This window comes from Trachurus trachurus (assembly GCF_905171665.1).
Source record: "Trachurus trachurus genome assembly, chromosome: 21".
NCBI classification, from domain to species: Eukaryota; Metazoa; Chordata; class Actinopteri; order Carangiformes; family Carangidae; genus Trachurus; species Trachurus trachurus.
Window position 1 is genome coordinate 18,202,124 of NC_139899.1, and position 22,779 is coordinate 18,224,902.

Sequence of the window (22,779 nt, forward strand, 5' to 3'; positions counted from 1 at the left end):
CTATTTTCCCAGATTAAATATGAGTGACAGGTGAAGGCAACAACGTTTTAACAATAAAAACAAACCAAAACAAATTAGCTTAGTTAGTCCGTATGTTTTAGTTTGAAAATACCAACCGGAAGCTCAACTCCTGTGCGTCACTGTTTTGCTTATCTGTTTTTAGTCTGATCTTTACAATTTAAATCGTAAACGCCCTCCAACAAACTCACTTGTCATTTCTGATGATCATTTTCTCTCCATATAAAACCAGGTTTGAACAAGTGCTGCTTATTCTACCGAGTATAGATGGGTGACTGTCTATTGAGGCAGATCTTAGAAAAAACACTGTCAGGCTGCTATGTTCACGTGATATTTCAGTATTTATTTGCACAATGTGCTCATTTCAATGTCTTTGGACCTTTTTTTTTTCTTTAAAAAGAATTAATATTAGTTTTTACCACTGCACCATCATTGTGTCATTGTAATTAACATTTTTTTTAATTACTGTAAGTTTGTTTTTTTAAGTAGCCTAAGTTTGTTTGTTTTTTTAAAGTTTGTTTCCAAGGCAAAATAGAAAGAGCCAATAACATCTAAGTACAATAACAAAAAAGAATAGAAAAACATAGTATACAAAAATAAAGGTTTCTGGAAAGGGATATGTCCTCATCTTCACACAAATGAAAATATTTGATTCCCCAATAAATCACTTAATATGCCTCCTTTCACTCCCAGTCTCTTCAGCATTAAAGTCCTTTGTCACTGGCTCTCCAAGACAGGTGCTATTCTGTGTATATGTGTGTAGGACTTCATGAGTGTCACACTGCCGTGGTGAGACACTCCCATGGGTAAAACACACTCCTCTGTCAGCACCGTTCGAGCAACGTCCCAACACATCACCGTGGAGATCACTTGGTTTTTGTTATCCCGACCTCCGGTGATGAAGAGTTTGTTGTTACAGGCAGCGATGGCGCAGCTTGCCCTCTCCCCCAGACGGGTCACGAGGGACCACGAGTCCGACAGAGGGGAGTAGCAGTACATGGCATGCATGGCACCACCTAGGAGCAAGCAGAATATGGTTAATGAATAAATAAATAAACAGATCCATTTCTCATGGAAGAATCTCATTTCATACTGTGTACAGAGCGTTATTGAAATCAAATACAGACTCACACGAGCAGTGAAGGAAGTAAAAGTAAGCAAATTTTAACTATACTGTTTGGTAGATTAAAGTCTGTCTGCAACCAACAATAGTTCCCTCTGTACTGCAGTGGCATAGAATTATAAAGCAGCATGAAATAGACAATTCAAACTATAAAAAACCTCAAATATATTTAGTTTCACTCCATATTCACAACTTACCAACCACATAGATGCAGTTCTTGAATGTAACAGCATTAGTGCACTTGGTTTCAATGGGAATGGGCGCCCGTAGCTCCCAGCCGTCTGTCCCAGGTTCCCAGCACTGAACCTTATCAGTTGCCAGCTTTCCATTGGGCCCACCACCGATCACATAGATCCATCTGTCAAAGTTTGCAGCAGCGAAGGAGCTCACACCCACTGCAAGCGGAGTCACCTGCAATATGAGCAGCCAGAAGAGCTTCCGATTAGAAATATGTTATAAGAGTAGCCGAACAGACAGAGAGGGTCTATTCTTTTAATAGTGTAGTGTAAGACCTAATGTACACCTAAACAGAAAATAAGATTGTTGGAGTATGACATCACTACTCCCAGTTTTGAGAAAGCCTGACATTTTGGGTGAGGGTTAGATGGCTGCAGTGGGCTGAATAACATCTACAGCAGTGAGAGTGAAACAGAATGACTTCGCTGTAGGACAGGAAGCCTTTATTCAGTTGTCAGAGCTTTTAAGCTGAAAATAGCAGCCTGTGAATGGTATAGTGCGAGTGACAAGCATCATTGCAGGCTGTAAAACTAAAACAATTTAAAGGCATTGAGACGCTGTAGAACTGAGAGGAACTACAGTTATGGGTGTAATTTATTCTCGCCAGTACACGCAACACTTTTTACACACATTGCTAACATAATGAACATTTTTTTAAAATAAAGATAGCTTTTTTATTAAGTTCTTATCCTCACCTGCGCCCAGCGATTGTGAAAGGGATCATAGGCTTCGACACAAGCAAGTCTCTGAACTCCATCAAATCCACCTAGGGCGTACACCTTCCCCTCATGGACTGCCATCTTGTGTCTCCAGCGACCAGTTGTCAAGGGCTCGATTGGGATCCACTTGTCCAGGGCGCCATTGTATTTCCAAACATCATGTTGTGTCTCCTTACCTCCTGCAAGAGGAGTATTATAAAAAAAAATGTCACCTACAGATCACACTATAGCTCTTATCCCAATATCAATGTGTCACTGTCACTGAGTATAATGACTGCATCGTTGCTGCACTACGAAGACAAGCCAGCGTCTATGTAACGGAACAGCTTCGGTGATGATACGCTGGCTGTGTATATACTGGCCTAATCCTCCGGTCAGAGAAGACGCAGCAACTTCTGTCCTTTAGATGAATTTATTGACCTCTATCCAACTGAACATGACACTGAGGTACATTTGTAGTTGTATGTGTGGTTTGTGATGTCTGCAGAGGACAACAATAATAAACAGTATTAATTAACTTACTTTGCAGTAGCATTAATAATAATTAAACTACAGTGGCATTAGTGATAGAATAACACAAATTACAACAGACGTGAGTAACGTGTCATACTGCAAATCGCCAGTAGGAGGCACTGTAGGATCATTAATCAACACAATGGCCTGGCGCAGCAGGCAGGTCACGTGACCAAGCTAGACTGAAACAGCCCCGTCGGCTACCGAGCCGGTCAATTTAGCACACTAGCCTCACTGTTATAGCAGCTTCAATGAACGGCAGCTACACCGCTAAATAAACATTCACAGAAGAAATAAATGTATGATAATTAACTGAGTTACATGTCGGACGGGCCGTCCGTATTCTATGGGCTCGGTAAGACAGGCTAAATGCTAAGCTAACGAGCAAACGAACATATTACCCTGCTAATATTATTAGCTCTCGTCACACATGAAATATAAACATTCATTCATTCATGACGTAACTTACATCATCACCGACGCACACTGTTGTACAGTACAAAGGGATGAAGGAAAGCACTGGTGATCGGCAGAAGGTAACTCAACCAGGTAACTGCACCGAAGTTTATTGAACACACTGCGCATGCGCAAACAGTCCATCAGTCTCTGCGTGAAGCAGCTTGCTGTGACGTGTACTCCTCACAGCAGGGAATTCACAACAGCCGCCCCCACATTCATTCATGAATGTGTAGAAAAAGCACAAGTCCCTGCTGTTGTTAAGAGTGACTGGTGTCCTCGGGCATCTTGGGGAGCGGTACCAACTTGGTAACCGGACGAGTGTAGACTGTCCCTTTAATATTGACGTCCGCTGAACGAACAGTCCCATCATCGCCGGGATGAACTTTGGTGACCTTTCCTATGGGCCAGAGCGCCCTAGGAAGCTGGGGGTCCACTACCATAACCACTTGGTCAGCAGCGAGGCCAGCAGTAGGGGTCCTCCACTTCTGGCGGCGCTGAAGGTCGGGTAGGTATTGGCGGGTGAATTGGCTCCAGAACCGGTCTGCCAAGACCTGGCTATGCCTCCAACGGCGGCGGCCTAGAAGTTCACTGGAACCATATGCGGCTTGAGGAAGCGATGCGTCGTGCCGCCCCATCAGCAGCAAGTTCGGCGTTACAGGATCGGGGTCAGCCAGATCAGAAGAGGAGTATCCCAGGGGCTTTGAGTTAAGTATACCCTCTACCTCCACGAGGACAGTCGACAACACCTCCTCTGATACGACTTGATCCCGCAGCACGACTTGGAGTGAGGCTTTCACTGACCTTACCTCCCTCTCCCACGCTCCACCGAAATGGGGTGAAAGAGGAGGATTGAATTTGAATGTGATGCTTTGGTCGGCCAACTGTTGCTTCAATGAAGGTTCGAGATCTTCCAGTGATTCTTTGAGCTCTCGCTCTCCCCCTCGGAAGTTGGTGCCTCTGTCGCATAAGATCTCGTATGGCTTGCCTCGTCTTGAGATAAATCGACGCAGGGCCAGTAAGAACGAGTCTGTGTCCATGTGTGGCAACAGATCAAGGTGGACGCATCTTGAGGTAAGACATTTAAATATTATGCCCCACCGTTTCTCATGTCTTCTTCCGATCTTTACTGTATAGGGCCCGAAGCAGTCGACCCCGGTGGACCAGAATGGGGGTTTGTTGATCCGGAGCCGCGCAGCAGGCAGGTCGGCCATCCTTGGTGCCACGGGGGTGCTCCGCCACAAACAGCATTCTGCACAGTGTTTCTGGTGTTTTTTAATTACCTGTCGACCACGTAGGATCCAGTAGTTTCTTCGGATCTCTGCGAAGATTCTCTCAGGGCCAGCGTGGTGCAGACGGTGGTCGTAATCCTTCACTAAGAGCTGTGTAATCAGATGATCAGGGCTGATGACAACAGGGTGAAGGCTGTCTTCAATCAGGTTCTCTGCTTTGCGTAGGCGACCACCAACTCGAATGAGGCCTAATACTTGATCGTATTCGGGACTGAGAGCACTTAAACGGCTGCCTGAACGGACTGGTTTGCCCTGTTTAAGTGCCTTTAGTTCTTCAGGGAAGCTATTGGATTGTATCCTTCTCAGCAGAGTAGTCTCCATCTCGATGCGGTCGGCGGCAGACATAGCTGGGGCAGCCGCCCCGTGAAGGGACTGATATGTAGCCTGCAGTAGTTCAGTCCATGTATTGTATTTAGCAGGATCAGGCTCATCGCTGCTGGTAGTAGAGATGTGACCACAGAAGGTTGGGGCTCTCAACTCATCAGGTTCCTCTGTGTGCATTGAGGGGTTCACTGGCCAGTGATCTGAAGACTGGAACAGAAACGAAGGCCCCTGACTCCAGCGGTTTGGCTGGGACAATTCGAGGAGAGTCTTCCCGCGGGTGATATCATCAGCCGGATTCAAGTCAGTGTTAACGTATCTCCATGATCCGGGCTTGGTGAGGTCCAGTATTTCAGTAACTCTTGTACCGACGAATACTTTGTACTGGTTGGACTCCGACTGTATCCAGCTCAGTACGGTTGTTGAGTCAGACCACAGCACCACGGATTGGATGGACAAAGTCAGTTCGGTCTGTAGAACCTTGGCCAGCTGGGCTCCTGTGAGTGCGGCGCATAATTCCAGTCTGGGCATCGTCTGTTGCCGCTTGGGTGCAACCCGCGACCTGGCCATAATGAACGACACGGTGATGCGTCCCTCTGGATCCTCCACTCGCAGGTAGGCGACTGATCCGTACGCCTTCTCCGAGGCATCACAAAAAACGTGAATCTGCCTCACTGATGAGTCGTTGTCAACAGCTTCTGGAACATAACAACGGGGAAGAACTATGTTATGCAACTGAGGGAGCTCACCTTCCCATGCCTGCCACACCGGAAGTAGCTCGTCTGCAATAGGCTCGTCCCACTGTCTCTCTGTAGCCCACAAAGCCTGGACCAGGACTTTGGCCCGGGTAGTGAAGGGAATTATGTATCCGAGCGGGTCGTATTGTGAGGCAAGCACCCTGTACACGTTCCTCATGGTGGGCTGTTTGGATGATACAGGCTTACATTTATAACCCAGTGTGTCTGTCATGCAATGCCAAACCAGGCCGAGAGTGGACTCCCTCGGGTCAGCTCCTTCAGCAGTTAGCCACAGCTCAGATGTCGTTGATCGTGCCTCAGTCGGGAGGTGAGAGATTACCTCTGTCCTGTTGGATGCCCACTGCCTGATCTCAAATCCACCTTTAGCGAGGAGGGCTCTCAGGCGGTCGAGAAGATCCTTTGCCTGCTGTGGTGAGCGGAGTGATGTCAGACAGTTATCCACATAGAACGAGGTGATTACCGTGTCCAGCAGGTCCTCGTTGCCACTGTGGTGATCTCGAACGTGACGCTGCACGGCGTATATTGCGCAACACGGACTGCAAACTGTGCCAAATGGCAAGACACGCCATTCATAAATGTCAGGTGGTCTGTCTCTGTCCATGTCGCGCCAGAGGAAGCGGGCAAGTGGGCGGTCCTCAGGAAGGAGTCTGATTTGATGAAACATAGCCTTTATGTCTCCGCTGATAGCGACCACATGTTCTCGAAACCTGAGCAGAACCCCCAGCAGCGACGGCCCGAGAGAGGGTCCTGGTAGCAGGTCATCGTTCAGAGCACTCTCTTGGTAGCGGAAGGAGCAGTTAAATACCACCCTCGCCTTTCCGTTATGATGCACTAAGTGGTGCGGAATGTACCAGGATTCAGTAGAACGACTGGCCTCCTCACTGGTGATCCTCTCAGCATATCCCGCCTCCACTAGCTTGTGTATTTCTTGGTTGTAGACTTTAGCAAGCTCCGGATTGGTCAACAGACGGCGTTCCGTAGAGCGGAGGAGGGGCATCACGGCAGCAGGTGATGCGCAGGGCAGAGCTACATTCCTCTTCCGAAGGAGGGGCGTTGCGTATCTTGAGACACCATCCACTATTACAGTGGTGCTCTTCTCATCCAGCATGGTGAGGGCTGCTTGGTCTTGCTTGGATCGCGTCACCTCTCTTTCGCTTTTATATGGCAAAATGTCAAGCTGCCACAGGCGTTGAACATCCCTTTGTAGGTCGGAGCAAGGTGTATCAACTGACAGGTGAAGGAAAGAGCTCTCACCGTTTGGATGTTGAAGAAAGTTAGTGGGTCCCTGCACTGCCCAGCCGAGTCGGGTGCAGACTGCTACTGGTGCTCCAAGAGATCCTGCACGTACTGGGTGGATTGGAGTTATTAGATGAGGGTGGTCAGATCCAATCAGTAGCATTGGCTGAACTTTGGTGAATGTGTGCAGGGGGACTCCTTTCAGGTGGTTGTATTTTCTTGCCAGTTTGTCTCCTGGACATGACTGCTCAGCCAGTTGGAGTTCAGTCGCAGTGAATGCTTGGTTGATGGAGTGATAGGTACGTGGCTGTGTGTTAGCTGACACCTCAAATGACACTGCCATTCCCTGGAGCTTTAACACATCCTGTCTGATGGTCTTCAGTTTAAGTGACTCCACTTCTCCACACAACCCAAGGCGCTTGACCGCAGCAGACAGAATCACAGTACGCTCAGAGCCGTCATCTAACACTGCATGTGTGTTTAGTGTTCTCTTGCCATGACGGAGCAGCACTGGTACCACTTTCAACATGACGCGTCCTGAGTGGCTGGCATGATCCAGATAAACTGCATTAGTTGGGACGCTGACAGTGAGAATGTTTAGCTGTGGGTCTTGGGCCACGACTTCATGGAGTATCAGCAGGTGTTGTTTGTTGCATGTGGAGCAGAGTTTCTTTAGGGTGCAGCTATCTGGTGAGTGGCCACGCCCACATCTCCAACATTTTCCTTTGTCTTTAATCCAGGCGGCTTTCTCCTCAGTAGTAATTCTTTCGAACTCAGGGCAGCCGTTGAGGTAATGATCCTGGGTGGTTGTGCAATATGGACAATAGGGCTTAAAGCGCTCCCTCCTTTTACCTGTGGGTTGATCTTTCTTTGAGCCTGGCTGGAGGTAGGTCCGTTGTCGCTGTGGAGAGGTCTGCTGATGCTTGCCTGTTGTGGAGTCGCTGCTGAAGTAAACAGAGGCTGGTTTGACCCACTGTGATTTACCTGCTTTACTCTCTCTCTGTGTGATACGACTGGACTCAACTGGGTTGGATTCTGCTGCACGTCGGGACACCTGGAGCACCTGAACCTTCATATCCAGCCATTCAGCAAGGTCAGGTAAGGTGTATGTCTGGTCGCTCCCACTGCGGATGATGCCTCTTTTAATACAGAATTCGGCGAAGCTATCCCTGTAGTTGCCAGGCAGCTTACCAAGGAGGGTGTCGACGTGGGAGCCGCACCGCAGCTCAGACTGAGCGGGACCGTCCATGCGACTTAACATCCCCACCAGTGTGTTTACAGATGAGGAGAAATCTTCGAAAGCCTTTGCGTCGCCAGGTTTCACGGGAGGAGAGTTCAATATAGTCTTTAATTCCCCCTGAACCAGCTGTCTTGGCTGTCCATATCGTTGCTGCAGAGCGTCCATTGCGCTGGTGTATGGTGTAGAGTCATGTATGTATCTCTTTGCCATTTGGTAGGCACTAGGCAGTTTGAGATGATCAAGTAATACTTGGTATTTATAATCTTCAGTTAAGTGTCTGTGTGGACCAAGTAAACTATCCAGTCCCCTTTTCAGCATGATGAAGTCACTCTCCCGTCCGGAACTGAAGAGAGGCAGCTTGGGCTTCGGAATACCGTATGAAGCAGCAATCGCCATTTCTGTCATAGTGAGAGTTGCAGGATTGTTGTAGGGAGAGATGTATCCTGGTGCTGTAGGTGGAGCAACCATGGGTGTAAGCTGTGAGTAGTGTGCAGCTGACTGAGATCCAGACTGGTATAGCTGTGGTTGGGCTACAGGGGGATATCCAGTCTGTGGAAGTGAGTAGACTGCTCCTGGATCAGTAGGTGGCTGATAAGGAGGGATAACACGAGAGTTTGGCCTTGTCCCTTGTTGGTTGAATGAAGCAGGTTGATATCCCAGCGGTGGTCCAGGTTGAGGAGTGGTCAGATGCTGGACAGATTGAGGATAACTCTGCTGCTGTGCAGTTGTGGGGAAGAGCTGTGGCATAACTTGAGACTGTGGAGGTGCAGGTTGGGCTGGCTGAGGTGTATACAGGGCAGGTGAATGTGTCAGCAAAGCTGCAGGATGGTCTGGCAGAAACGCTGTCGGTGGTGCCTGTTGAGCTGGTTTATGCCCCGGCTGGACGTGCTGGCCTGCATGTTGGATGGGCGGAGAAGGTGAATACAATCGCTGGGCAAGCGGAGTGTGGTGAGCAGACTGAACTGCAGGCAGCTGTAGAAACTCTGGCGCTAGTCCAGCTAGGGTAGCTGAATGATGAGTAGACTCACTGAGGTCCAGCGGTTGTGTTGCTACCTGGACGGATGGCTGCAGAGCTCTGGCAGCCTGAGTCGTTGAGCTGAGTTGTCCGTGCTGTATGGGCTGTGCTGTAGCTGTTTCATCTGCTTAGTTAAGTCTTTCATGCGGGCTTCCATCCCTTCCAACCTCAGATCTTCTGACCCAGTGAGCACATTATAGTCTGAAAGCTCTTCCTGGTGCGCTTCTATCACTTGACGTGTTGTATCTCGTCTGTTCAGATAGCCCAGATAGCCGATGTCGTCAATAACAAAGTCATGTAGGTGATTAGGGAGTTGGTGAGACCGGCGTGGGCGGGACGCAGCTGGAGGTTGTTCATCTGCATGGTTGCCAGAAGTTGCCATGGCGCAGTTATACACAGGATCCGGCTCGAAGGACCACTTGTAACGGAACAGCTTCGGTGATGATACGCTGGCTGTGTATATACTGGCCTAATCCTCCGGTCAGAGAAGACGCAGCAACTTCTGTCCTTTAGATGAATTTATTGACCTCTATCCAACTGAACATGACACTGAGGTACATTTGTAGTTGTATGTGTGGTTTGTGATGTCTGCAGAGGACAACAATAATAAACAGTATTAATTAACTTACTTTGCAGTAGCATTAATAATAATTAAACTACAGTGGCATTAGTGATAGAATAACACAAATTACAACAGACGTGAGTAACGTGTCATACTGCAAATCGCCAGTAGGAGGCACTGTAGGATCATTAATCAACACAATGGCCTGGCGCAGCAGGCAGGTCACGTGACCAAGCTAGACTGAAACAGCCCCGTCGGCTACCGAGCCGGTCAATTTAGCACACTAGCCTCACTGTTATAGCAGCTTCAATGAACGGCAGCTACACCGCTAAATAAACATTCACAGAAGAAATAAATGTATGATAATTAACTGAGTTACATGTCGGACGGGCCGTCCGTATTCTATGGGCTCGGTAAGACAGGCTAAATGCTAAGCTAACGAGCAAACGAACATATTACCCTGCTAATATTATTAGCTCTCGTCACACATGAAATATAAACATTCATTCATTCATGACGTAACTTACATCATCACCGACGCACACTGTTGTACAGTACAAAGGGATGAAGGAAAGCACTGGTGATCGGCAGAAGGTAACTCAACCAGGTAACTGCACCGAAGTTTATTGAACACACTGCGCATGCGCAAACAGTCCATCAGTCTCTGCGTGAAGCAGCTTGCTGTGACGTGTACTCCTCACAGCAGGGAATTCACAACAGTCTATGTTCTACATGTAATCTTCTCTACACTTTCACTTTTGTGCTAGGAAGGACATGAGCTTAGAAAATTAACATCAACAAAAATAACATATATTACGTCCACAATCCTATTCAAATATTTTTTCCACGTATAGCTCACAGCCAAATAGCCTTAAATCAGTTTACTTAGGGCATCTAAATGTGCAAGTAGCTACACTGTTGCTCCTCAGTCTTTTTTGTTTTCTTTATTTTCCCAGATTAAATACGAGTGACATTTGGGCACCACGTTATCATTCTATAAAGATGTAAAAATCCAATGGCTGAGCCTGAACTTTCATGGTATGTTGCTGAACAGATAATGTAACCGCAGCGAAGGTGTCATTTCCTGAGTTGGGAAACACCTAAAACCACAACAAGTGTTACAGCAAATGATGCTACATCTTCCTGTTGATTTGTTTGGCTGTATGTGCACTTTTCATGCAAATAGCAGAGGCCTACAAACAATTACAGCAGTCTTTACACATGATGCAAATGCAAAAAACAAACAAACCTTAAAGGGATAGTTCAACATTTTGGCAAATTGGCCCATTGCCATAATCCCTATAGTCATAGCAGTAGGTTCGTTACCTTTATTTGTCGGTGTAAGCTATTTTTAGAACGGAGGAGCGGAGCGGCAGGCTGTTCAGAGCTACACTATGGAGGCTAATGGAATTTCTTGGTTTCCCTCATCAAACTCATCAAATACAAAATCCCAAAACTCCAAAACGCTTTCGTGGACAAGTTGTGAGCTGCACAATCACCACGCTATGAGATAATAATAGAACGTTACGAGACAGAGTTGTTTTAGAGGTAAATTCATGCAAAACCGCTGATGCGCGTTGCGTTCAGGGACAGTTTTTCAGCAAGCAGACTCTGTATTTACCTCGAAAACGGCTCCGTTTCGTAACGTTCCATTATTATCTCATAGCGTGGTGATTGTGCAGGTCACAACTTGTCCACGCTATGAGATAATAATGGAACGTTTTGGAGTTTTGGGATTTTGTATTTGATGAGTTTGATGAGGGAAACCAAGAAATTCCATTAGCCTCCATAGTGTAGCTCTGAACAGCCTGCCGCTCCGCTCCTCCGTTCTAAAAATAGCTTACACCGACAAATAAAGGTAACGAACCTACTGCTATGACTATAGCGATTATGGCAATGGGCCAATTTGCCAAAATGTTGAACTATCCCTTTAACATATGACAAGAGGACATGGAGAAACTTTAAATGTGCAGATGTACTGTATAATGCAGAACAATTTCACTTTCATCTGTACGTCTGTAGTTGGTTGCACAATTTACAGGAACCAATAGCTTTCTATGAAATTATGAATACGTAACTTTTCTCACCAGATATGTACAGTTCATTGCGGAAGGTGATGCAAGCAAATTCCACCCATTTTCTGTTTTGGGATTCGTCCTCCATCTCTGTCATTGGCAGCCTGGCAACCTCTAGCCTGCTGCGTCTTAGGGGGTCCAAACAGGTGACAGTGGAAATGAAGCGTTCATCTTTGGTGCAGCCTCCAATGATCAAGAATACCTCTGACAGAAAGTGCTGCTCACGGGGTTTTGTCCGTTCAGAAACCACCTATAGAAATATGTTCCACAATGGATATTCAGCTGTATTTAAATGCGGCAAATGGATATCACAAAATTATATAGCCGGAAAAATGTGATTTTAAACTGTTAAAATTAAAAAAATTTAAGGTAGTTAGTTTTTGCCTAGGAAATTGATGCATCTTTACACCATTAATTCCTCAATGTTTTGGCCTCAGGGTTTCAGACATATTGAATCAAACAGCCTGCCAGTATTTTGTGACATAAAGTATCAGAAAGGAAACACATTTTTGGCCTCCCCTGCTTACTGACCTCCCTGCCGGAGAGATGATAGGCGCGGGCCTCTTGCAACAGAGGAAAGGCTTCACTGCAGTGTCGTATCAGTTCATCAGACTCCACTTTTTCTACAAAGTACGCCGGCTCCAGCAACGGCAGCCGTACATGCGAGAGCAACCTGGCCAGTAAAGGATAGCGTTCTTCCTGCTGGGCCCTCACCCAGCGCATGAGTGCCTCCAAAACCAACTCCTCGCACTTCACATCGAGGTCGTCCCTTTGCAGCACGGCCTCCAGTGACTCTGCCGGCACCTCCAGGAAGTCCTGCTGCTGGACCACCTGGGAGAACTGAGAGGTGATGTAGTTCTGCACCTTGGTCGTCAGGGCCAACAGAGCGTGACTCTCAGCTAGATTGAGGACCCCAATGCAGTTCTCCAGATTCAGGGACTTGCTCAAAAAGGCAGCACATGCATCCACGACACGCAGGAACTAAGTGAAACAAGACACACAAAGGAATCATTGTTGCTTTTCAGATGGAAATAGAGTAAATTCTCTCATGTACACATAAAGAGTTTCTCAATACTGTGGTCACAGTAGTGGTGAATGAGCAGATAACTAAGAATAAGAACCTGTAGTAGGATGCATGAAAACTGTATCAAAAAACCCCAAACGTATCACAAACCATAATAAGATGGGAAGTGTTGCCTTAACAAACCTTACAGTAACAATGTTTCCTCAATCTGTAAATCTTAATCTGATCCTAATTCTAACCTCAATCCTAAACCAGCTCCCAAAAGCCTGATCAGGATGGATACTTGAGTTTTTTGTTTTTTTTTAATCTTTAAATCACATTTCTAAAACTTTAAGTATAAATAGAAGCACAGGAACACCTGCCTCATTTGTTGTTTAGCACAGCTGTGCAGTTATTTTCAGCCTGTATGGAAAACTGATCCTTAGTGTAAACAACTGGGCAACTTTCACTTCCCTCTTAGCGTGACACAGTTCTTAAGCAGTGAGATGTTTGTTCCACTGAATGGGGGAAATACTGTCTGAAGTGAGACGATCATGAGACTAGAGAGTCTAAATGTGTTTGTGAACTGAAGCAGCACCATACTACTTTTAGCAAGTTATCGTCATGATCAAATGTGTCTTTCTGAATGTGAAGTCCTAAGTGAAAGTGTGTTTTCAGCCTCACTCTAATTTTAGTAGTTTTTACTACAAGTGAAAAAAAAACCTTTTGAGAGGATCAAGCTAATTTTTGTTGCAGATTTTATGACAATTTTTGATTTAAATAGGTAATTGAGGTTAGTGGCGTAACGCATAATAGATGGTAACATCAGATCAAAAATAATTTGCTTTAACTAGTACACAATAGTATTTGCAAATTATTTAGGACCTTTAATGGAAAACAAACTGTAAAGCTAAATGTTTGTGATTGGTGATAATGGTCTCAAGTGTGTGTTTGTGTGTGTCAGAGGATGCTTGTGCTATATCTAATCTAACAAAATGTCTTTATCCAGATGAGATTTTAAAGATTTACCTGAAATTGACTGGCAGCCTCTAGTATTCTCTGAACATTTGAGTGTGTGAGAAGTGCCCGGCTGGTGTAGGTATACTCCAGGAGAGAGCGCATTGTCCCACTGTCCAACCCCTTTATTTGCACGCACTCCTCATGACTTTCCTTCAGTCCACTGCAAAACATTGCCCTGCACAAGCAAATTTAATTGAGTAAAAAGCAGAATTCCTATCGCCACATTGAAAAAAAATAAGAAGAAGCCTAATATAGTTCATTTTACCTGAAGTACTGACTGGCAGCAGCAAGTATGGCTCTATGGCAAGGGAAGTCATGTCCTTCAACACTCAGTATCACATCAGTCAGTTCTCTGTTTACTCGTAGAGTCTCCATTCCTCTCTGAAGCTCAACGGGTAGACCTCCATCTTCCCAGCGTACTTCACTTGTTCCTGCCGGGTTCTCCCTCTCCACATTTGGGCTGGACTCATCTCCGAGAAGCGGTAAAGGACAGTCTGTGGTCTTCTCCAGCGAGTCGCTCATCGTTTACACCAGAAGTTCTTCAGAAACTCTCTCCCCTCAGAGGCAGAGCATGCAACTTCTTGGTGCACCTGCATGCGTATAAAGACAGAAAACAACCCCCGTGTGGTTTAGACTTACAACTTTTATGTCGCTGAGTTGTGGATTTGTTTTTTCCTGTCCCCTTCATACTTCCTATTCCTGTACTGTGAGGAACATGCGCATGTTGCAACGCTCGTTTCTAGACACTTCCTCTTCTTATGTAGAGTAGATTTCCCCTAAGTTACCGATTTTCCTCTTTTTTTTCAGAACCCCACAAACCCACATTTCCTTATCTCACTAAACCATGTTAACTGAAAATAGCACTGAACATCTAAATGTGTCATATCTAATATATTTTTAAATACTATAGGTTCCTACGTTGATATACATTGCTACCAGCAAGATCTCACTTTTTTTCTCACTGTTGGACATCACTCCATCATTCTGGCATCTCAGTGGGATGGACTGTGTTCATGAGAAGCAGCCTGTGACCAGAAGGCTGCTGCCAGCATGAATGTGGGTGGGAGAGTGTAAGAGCAGCTTTTGCCCCTCCCTCATCATCACCACCGCTGTGGTTCTCATGTCTAGTTACCATAGTAACTATGGAACAATGTATACTACATTGCTTTATTCATTTGCTTTATTTCATTGTATAATATTCTGTATAACATGTATATTATAGTACTGCACATAAGAGTTGCACTACTTCACACTTTAATCCATAACCTATAGGCCTAATGATGATTTTTGTTTTCTTTCTTCTTATCTTATTTTCTTGTCTTAAAAGCTGCAGTGGAGCTACAGTAAATGGGCCAATCTCTAATTATGAATTACAGTATGTAAATGTGTCTGACTATCCTACACCTGGGAGATGTTGGTTAAGGAAACAAAAGACAAGCAGGCTACATAAAATCCTTTAGCCTCTGCACAGTCAGACCAACAGCTAAGGCCAGAGGCTGAGAAGTGAATAAAGAACACAGCTGCAGTGGCGTGTCTTCTCCACTAGGTGGAAGTATTGCCTGAATGATCCATATTTCACATTTCAAACCATATTATCAATAGATCTAGATCCAATTTCATTGTTTGCCTAAATGGGTCAAGCTGTTTTATTTACAACACAATTCAAAAGCAGCTCCTTCAACAAAATAATCGCAGCTGCATAACTGCATTAAAGTAAACCTACTGAATAAGTATCATAGGAGGAAAAAAATGGTTACACATACGCGCATTTTATAGCTACTGGAATAAAATAAAAGGGCTGGAATAAAAAAAAAAAAACCTTTAGAGGAATGTTGTAATTGTGGATTGGTCGGTTTCCAGAGAGGCAGAATGACACCTGTCTGTAGTAGCCTACGTGAATGTCACAGTTTCACTTCACGGTGTTTCAGGTGAGGCTCAGGTGAAACGAGCGCGAGTTCAACTTTCTCACTTGGCTTGTCAAAGCACGTTTAACGATGGCGACAAAACCAGATCTCGTAGCCTATATGTCAGCCCATATTGAGTCTATCGGTCCACGGATGTGTAGGACGGAGATTACAGGCGGAACAAAACTGATTTGTAAGTTGTTGTTTTTTCTTTTTCCTTAAAAAAACAAAAAAACAACTCATTTGTCTTGTGTATGTTTTTTCTCTCCACAAACCATCTACATGCATATTTCAAATATGGGGTAATATAAACATATAGAGATAATTTCTGCGTAACTATGACAGCCGAGCATATTGTATAATGTATAATGTTGCAACTGCATGCAATGTTAAGTGTGGCAGGAAATATCTCAGACTTCCTCTTGGTGTACCGACAGGAAACGTACGGCGCTTCATCAAGCCAGGCTGAATGCCATAGAGACAGAGTTTTGCATGCTACAATATGTTGTGAACAGTAACAGTATTACCACTGAGGCTGCTTCAGGATGAAGTGTCCCCTGTACTCACTGTGGACGGCCAGTACGCTCCTCTGGATGATTCTGCACTGTGGTAAGAAGTTCCATGAATTCCTGCTGTTGTTGCATTTGATTCTGCTGAGGGAATCATCATATATATAAATTGACATGATTTGCAAAGGCTATGCAGAACAGAACTTCTTATATATAAAAAAAGAGGAAGCCGTTCTTGCACTAGGGATGTAATAAGTGAAGCCAAGAACCTTGAAAAGGAAGAATAATAACCACCAATGCATATATTATTTACATGATTTACTGTCAGAGCTTCTGGCAACAAATGTTTATAATTTCATAAAATCACATTTAGTGAAAACGTGATTAAACTCGGTGAGTCATAATTGTTAATTCACCTGTTATTCTCTTTGCTGTTTTTAATAACAGATTTATTGATGTAGACAAACTAATTATTCTCATGAAACTGAACAAGATGCAGTAATTGCTTGCTTTCTTTAAGGGCCTTCCTCTGCTGTTGAACAGACTTTTTCCACTATTTCCCTTGTTCTCATGGATACTTATGCACACTTTATGCTGTAATAGGTTTATATTTCTTGTCATGTGCATTAAATCTTACAGCCTCTATAGCTGTTTGTCACATATCTATGCATTATTGATACAAAGGGTTGACCCTGTTGTGCAGCATCCCTATAATGGAACATAAACAATAATTAAAGTTGCAGCTTCCATCTAACTTCAACATCTGTGTTTTGTCAATGTGTTGCTCAGCAGAGGCCAGAATCCACACTGAAGTCCAGGCTGGGCCTCTGTATCGGGTGCTGGGCTCTCGTCTCTCCATCTCCTGCAATGCAAGCGGCTTTGCCAATGAGCAAGCTCAACAAGACTTTGAATTTCGTATTAAAAAGCCTCAAAATCCAAATCTGGAGATCAACATCATCAGCACTAACGACAAGTTCTTTGCGTATGCTGGGTATTCACAACGCGTGATGGGAGGAGAGATTACTCTGACACATTTGTCTGTAAACTCAGTCGTCTTTGTGATAGAAAGCCTACAGAAAAGTGATGAGGGGGAATATGACTGTTCTGTGGTCAACTCAGAATCTACATTTGATGGAACCTATAGTGCTAAGACAACGGTCAAAGGTAATCAATCACCATTCTACCTGTCAATCAAAAATTTAAATAGAAAAAAATAAATGACTTTGTGTGTTTTTGTCTCTGTTTCCGATATGGGGCCATAGTGATCGACGACTCCCTGAGCGTTTCATCATCTGACTCCACATCACCGAGCTATAATGAGGGTGATGCTCTCACTTTAACATGCCAAGCCTCCAGCAACACCATCCAGCACACCCATCTGTCTTTTGCCTGGTTTGTCCATAAAGTCGGTGAGGACAGTGCTCGGCCTATCATTTCTCTGGACAGAGATTTCACACTGAGTCCAGGCCAGGGGTTTGAAAAGCGTTATCAAGCTGGACTCATCAGGTTAGATAAAATGGGAGAAGCCACCTACAGGTTAACGATGTCTCAGCTGGAGGTGTCAGACCAAGGTAGGATCTACTGCCAGGCTCGGGAGTGGATCCAAGATCCTGACCGCTCTTGGTACTCTATTACACAGAAAGAGGCAGCTGGGACCACACTTAGCGTCAAAGCCAGAGGTTAGTCTGTCTAGCTTTTCTGTCTATGTCATATATTAATAGCATAAACTCACACGTTTATTTTTCATCTTCCTCTTCACAGTCACTGTGACTTCTTGACAGGATGTGTGCTGTACTGTGTGCTGTCTGACTGTGACTATTTTTTGCCCTGAGTAGAGGTGGTGCCAGACACGACGTCTTTGGTAGTGAGAATCTCGCCGCAGCAGACGACGCTGCAGGAGGGCCAGGAGCTGTCGCTAACCTGCAACGTAGACACACATAACCCAGAGAAAAGTTTCTTCTCTGTTGCCTGGCTGCGGGATAGTGTAGAGCTGGCCCGCATGGGTCCCACAGGTGTTCTGTCTGTGGGGCCTGAGTACAGTGGCCGAGAGAAACAAGGAGAGCTCAGGGCGGCCCGGATCGGTGACAGAGACTACCATCTCGTGCTGAAGCCTGTCAGAACTGAGGACCAGGGAGGTTATGTGTGTCGGGCGTGGCCCCAGGACAGAGGCCAGGATGGGGCCTTTACACAGGGAGCAGCCCAGGACTCCAGCCTCCAGCAGATCAGCATCTCACCCACTGGTCAGTCAGCACATAAAGCCATACAGTACTGACTGAGACACATATATACAGGCATCGAAGTCCCTGTATGATTTACCCTGTAATTTAAGGTTATTATTAATGAAAATATGAATATTAATGTTATCCTCTCCAACTCAGTCATGCCATCTGTCTGTTGCCTCGTCTCACTACAGAAAGCGGGCTGTCGGTTGCAATGCAACACAATGTGAGTGTTAACGAAGGCGACAGGTTGATGCTCACCTGCAATGTGGACGGGATTAAAGGTCAGCTCTCCGTCACCTGGCAACACAAATCGACCCCCACGTCAAATGCCTTTATCAGCCTGAGCCAGGAGGGTGTTATGTTGATAGAGGGCAAGTTTGAGAATCGCAAAATAAGGGCAACGCGTCCAAAAACCGGCTCCTTCACTCTGGAGCTTGATGAGGTCATGCCCTCTGATGCTGGCATCTACCAGTGTGATGTGTCTGAGTGGAAAACCAACAGCAAGACTGACAGCAAGTCACAAGCCACCACTGTAACGGTGATTCCTGCAGGTAGGATGTGTTTCTGTCTATGTCATAGTACAAATGATGAAACCTGCGTATTGACACAAGTTCCTCTTATTAAGTTGTTTGGTTCCTCTAACAACTTGTGTCATGACGCATATTTGCAAATTGTGCAAATATGTGGCAAAGCTACAGCTGTTAGTTAGCGTGCCAAGTGCCTCTTAGTACAGTTTAGTCTAGACTAAGTGTTAAATTTAAATAATATAACAAGGATATTCATGGTTTACAACCCATGTGATTTTCACTATGGTGCCACCACTAGGAAATACCTTTTAGCACATTTGCGCTCCACAGAGGATGCACCCGTTTCCATTTCCAGGGATACATGCGGGCTCACCACATCTTATTTATACACAAGTTTGCACATACAAGAAATTTCAAAATCCCACAGGCAGATTACCTTGACATTTGCACAATCACGCTTCCAAGAGGAAAATTGTTTTTTCATTTTAATCAGCACTTTGTGCCAGACTGCGAGTAAAGCTCGAAGAAATCAACAAAATATTCAGGAGTTTTTTGTTCCGTTCAATATTCTATGTCATCTAGGTTGTAATGAATATTGCTCAATTCACTTACAGGGTTTTAAACTTAAAGTCTTGTTAATGCACGTTTGTTGTAATGACACAAAAATACAGACTTTGGAGTACCTCACTGCATGAATTTGCATTTAATAAGGGGAGACAGATTTTTTTGCAAGTGTTTAAAAATGCTTAATGCTTTAAATTATAAGTTTTATGTGAAGACACACAAGTACATGATATTTAATGGATGAAAGGTAATATTCAATACATACAAAGTGTATGTGTATGTCTGTGTGTGTTAACTTCCACTTGTTTTAAAGAAGGAAATGAATCTGAGAAGTGGTTTTTAAAACCGCATTTGAAGATAACTGAGAAGAGACAAGACAGAGAATTTGGAAATGTCATAAGCTGACATTACTTTTTTATTTAGAACACACATGAATGCATTATGACTGTGTAATCACCAACTTTTCCTCTCTTACTCAACACAGATAAATTTGTGACAGTTGCTCTGAAAAGTCGCAAAACCCTGGTGACTGTGGGAGAAAACGTGGAGTTGATTTGCCAGGTCAAAGGGCCACGAGTGCCGATAACACTGACTTGGAGTGTGCAGCGTGATGGGTCTGTGGATACCATCCTGACACTGTACCATGATGGCACCATCAGTTGGTCTGGAGACCAGCAAGGCTACCAGGTGAAAGTGGACAGCAAAGGAAAGGACGTAATTCACTATTTGCTTATCAATGGAGCGAGCCATAGGGAGGCAGGAGGCTATCAGTGCAGTGCGTCCGTCTTCCTGGAGAAAACATACAAGAAGCTGCCTTCATCCAACACACTGGCTGTGGGGGTGCAGACCCCAGGTACCAGAGTTGCAAGTCTGCATGCCATCTTTGGATCCATTCTCTGTTTCTAGACATTTAAGACTTAACTTTTCTCTCTCTATCCTAGGGAGCAAGCTGCAGTTGACTTCCTCGTCCGACTTGACAACAAATATCAGCTCTGATGCAATAATGCACTGCTCAGTTACCCCAGGATCCATTGCAACTGCTCGATATGCCGTCACCTGGCTGCGTCAAGAACAGACACACAATAAAACCATCATAAGCTCCAACAGAGACGACCTAGTAACATTTGGGGCGCAGATGAAGCTGAGCGACCAACAACGAATCAGCATGAAGCGCATGCAGGGCCCTAGTTTTGAGTTGACTATTCGGCAAGCTCAGGTCTCGGACAGAGGTTCATATAAATGTGAAGTGGTGGCATGGCTACAAGATCCTCGTGGTGAATGGTATCAGCTTGCACCAGTGTCCACAATCACAGAACTAACTGTCACTGAACCTGGTAAGTTTGTTTAACTTTAACTAGGTCCAAGAAGGCTTTCAGATTTCCTTAACCACCACAATGTTCAGTGTTCTATATATTCTCAGTAAGAAAGCTAATAGGCATATTTCCCAAAATATTTCACACTTATGTTAATGTGAATGTGTTTGTCTGTATATTGCTGGCTGGTGCGCTAAAACACACTTTCTCAGTACAACAACCATTTTGTCATGGTGTTAGCACCTGTCTTAGTTATGTTGAGTTTTTTGCTAAAACTGCCTGTGGTTTGGTTTGTACACCCACGTCTTCCTCTTTCCAGCCTGTTTTAGTACAAATACCTGCGTCTGCCTTTTGTAAAAGACTCTAAATCTCCCTTTTGCCAGACCTCTCCCTTGTTTGTCCATTACTTTAATTTTAAATCTTTTCTTTAAACTTATAGGTTGAATAAAATGTGTTTTACCTGTTTGCTTTTTCATAGAGATTAACCTGTCCATTGTAATGGATGAGGTGGAACAGAACGTGAGCACATCCCAGGATTTCACCATCCCCTGTAAGATCGCCAGACAATCCAGCAGTGAATCTGAGTTCCAGGTCACGTGGTTTTGGCAGAAGGGAGCGGAGGTGGAGACTCAACAAAGCCCCATATTCACAGCTTACCGAAATGCCACCCTTCAAGTCAGGCGTGGGAAGGGTGATCAGCTAAGATTCGGCCATCCCTTTCCCAAACAGTTCAGCCTCACAGTCCTGAAGCCCAGTCCTGAAGATAGCGGCCTGTATTACTGTGAGGTAGAAGAGTGGCTTCCATCTCTGTCTCTCGGGTGGAAGAAGTCTGTAGTGAAAAAGTCTGAATATTTGACTGTTAACGTCTATACAGATGGTAAGCAGAGTGTAAGGTGATGAGCATTTTTCTCTTTCCAAATAGCAGCTGTTGAAATGTATGTGAAATCACGTGTGTATGTGGACACAAGTAATGCATGTGTTTGTGTTTCTTGCAGGAGGACCAGTCTCTGAGCCCCAGTGCAACTCAAGTACCTGGATAGGGATTTCTGCGGTGTCTGTCTTCGTCTTACTGCTGGTGATTTCTGCACTGGTCTATGTGATGGTGCGCGGCAAAGGCCCAGGAGGGAAGAAGTCAGGCGAGTCTCTGTGGGCAGTGCCAGAGAAACATCCTCTGGAGACCAAATCTGTTGCAGAGGACTGAACCTCATTGGCTAGAAGTGGAGATGACAGCAGAGTAGTGGAGCTGAGCAAAAAGAAAATCTACCCATTTTTTATCTGCCATGTTGTATTATGCAATAATGTTTATCTCTTAAAAAGTTGTTGCTGTAAATATTTTTGTAATTAATTTGTTATTCAAGGTTGAATAAATCTTGTTGAAATAAATCTGTTGATAACATTCCATTAAAATAAAAGTTTAAAGAATAATTTTGCCTTTATGAATTCAAGAATTCCATGAAACTATTAAAATTAAACAGGCACTTTTCATTTTAGACCTAAAACATATTTGCATAATCACCAGCCTCTTACGGCTTACTTGCAATGGACAGTCAAGGCAGCATTAACTTTGTGGCTTTACACCTACAAAGCAGCAAACCCTGACTGACAGATTCCTTTTTAGGTTGCAACATAGCAGCCGGTTTGATACTGTGTCTTTGATGAGAAGAAGTCAAAGCTTAGCGTGTCTGTGGGAGCGGCTAATGCGCCGTGGTAAGATTTGAAAAGACATTCTCAGAAACTAAGTCAGTGATGAATCAACCAGGAAGTGCTCTGCTTCTGCAAGAACACCGCATGACTGTGTGGTCAACAAATGTGCTGATGTTTGAATCTGACAGGGCACATTTTCAGAAAGGGTATTCATGCAGCAGAAGTAGAACAGCCTTGATTGATAAGCAGATTTCATTTACATGTGATTCTGAATGGACAGTTTCACTCACATGTTGAGACATGGAAGCTGTGTGTGTACATGAGAAGTTTTTATTTTATTTTATTTCTTTATTTTACTTCTGCACATTGGATTGGAAATGAAACAAATATGTGTTCACAGTCATTATGTTTGTGCAATCGAGGTATCAGATGTTTTCATACATGACATCATTGGTGCATCAAGTCTGTGCACCTCCATACACAGACAGAGCATTTAGGGTGAGAGGAA

The 22,779-nt window shown here is 44.6% G+C and overlaps 2 protein-coding genes across 3 annotated transcripts; one reads left to right on the top strand and one right to left on the bottom strand.

Annotated features, from left to right (window-relative positions):
* Nucleotides 1-414: 414 nt before the first annotated feature.
* klhl6 (kelch-like family member 6) lies at nucleotides 415-14,183 on the bottom strand. Its single transcript, XM_083996187.1, has 7 exons — nucleotides 13,854-14,183; nucleotides 13,598-13,763; nucleotides 12,097-12,546; nucleotides 11,578-11,815; nucleotides 2,074-2,276; nucleotides 1,339-1,552; nucleotides 415-1,034 (listed from the first exon to the last, which is right to left on the bottom strand). The coding sequence occupies exons 1-7, from the start codon at nucleotides 14,108-14,110 to the stop codon at nucleotides 736-738; spliced, it is 1,827 nt and encodes a 608-aa protein (XP_083852313.1). The 5' UTR covers nucleotides 14,111-14,183; the 3' UTR covers nucleotides 415-735.
* Nucleotides 14,184-15,940: 1,757 nt separating this feature from the next.
* On the top strand, nucleotides 15,941-22,015 carry LOC311004332 (immunoglobulin superfamily member 3-like). Of its 2 annotated transcripts, none has more exons than XM_083996338.1 (9): nucleotides 15,941-16,101; nucleotides 16,794-17,165; nucleotides 17,264-17,680; nucleotides 17,837-18,241; nucleotides 18,415-18,774; nucleotides 19,799-20,167; nucleotides 20,256-20,648; nucleotides 21,106-21,504; nucleotides 21,623-22,015. In XM_083996338.1, exons 1-9 carry the CDS (start codon nucleotides 16,038-16,040, stop codon nucleotides 21,826-21,828), a joined length of 2,985 nt encoding a protein of 994 aa, XP_083852464.1. In that variant the 5' UTR covers nucleotides 15,941-16,037; the 3' UTR covers nucleotides 21,829-22,015. The 2 variants fall into 2 exon arrangements, with proteins under 2 accessions (XP_083852464.1, XP_083852463.1); XM_083996337.1 differs by having other exon boundaries at nucleotides 15,969-16,101; nucleotides 16,791-17,165.
* Nucleotides 22,016-22,779: the final 764 nt, after the last annotated feature.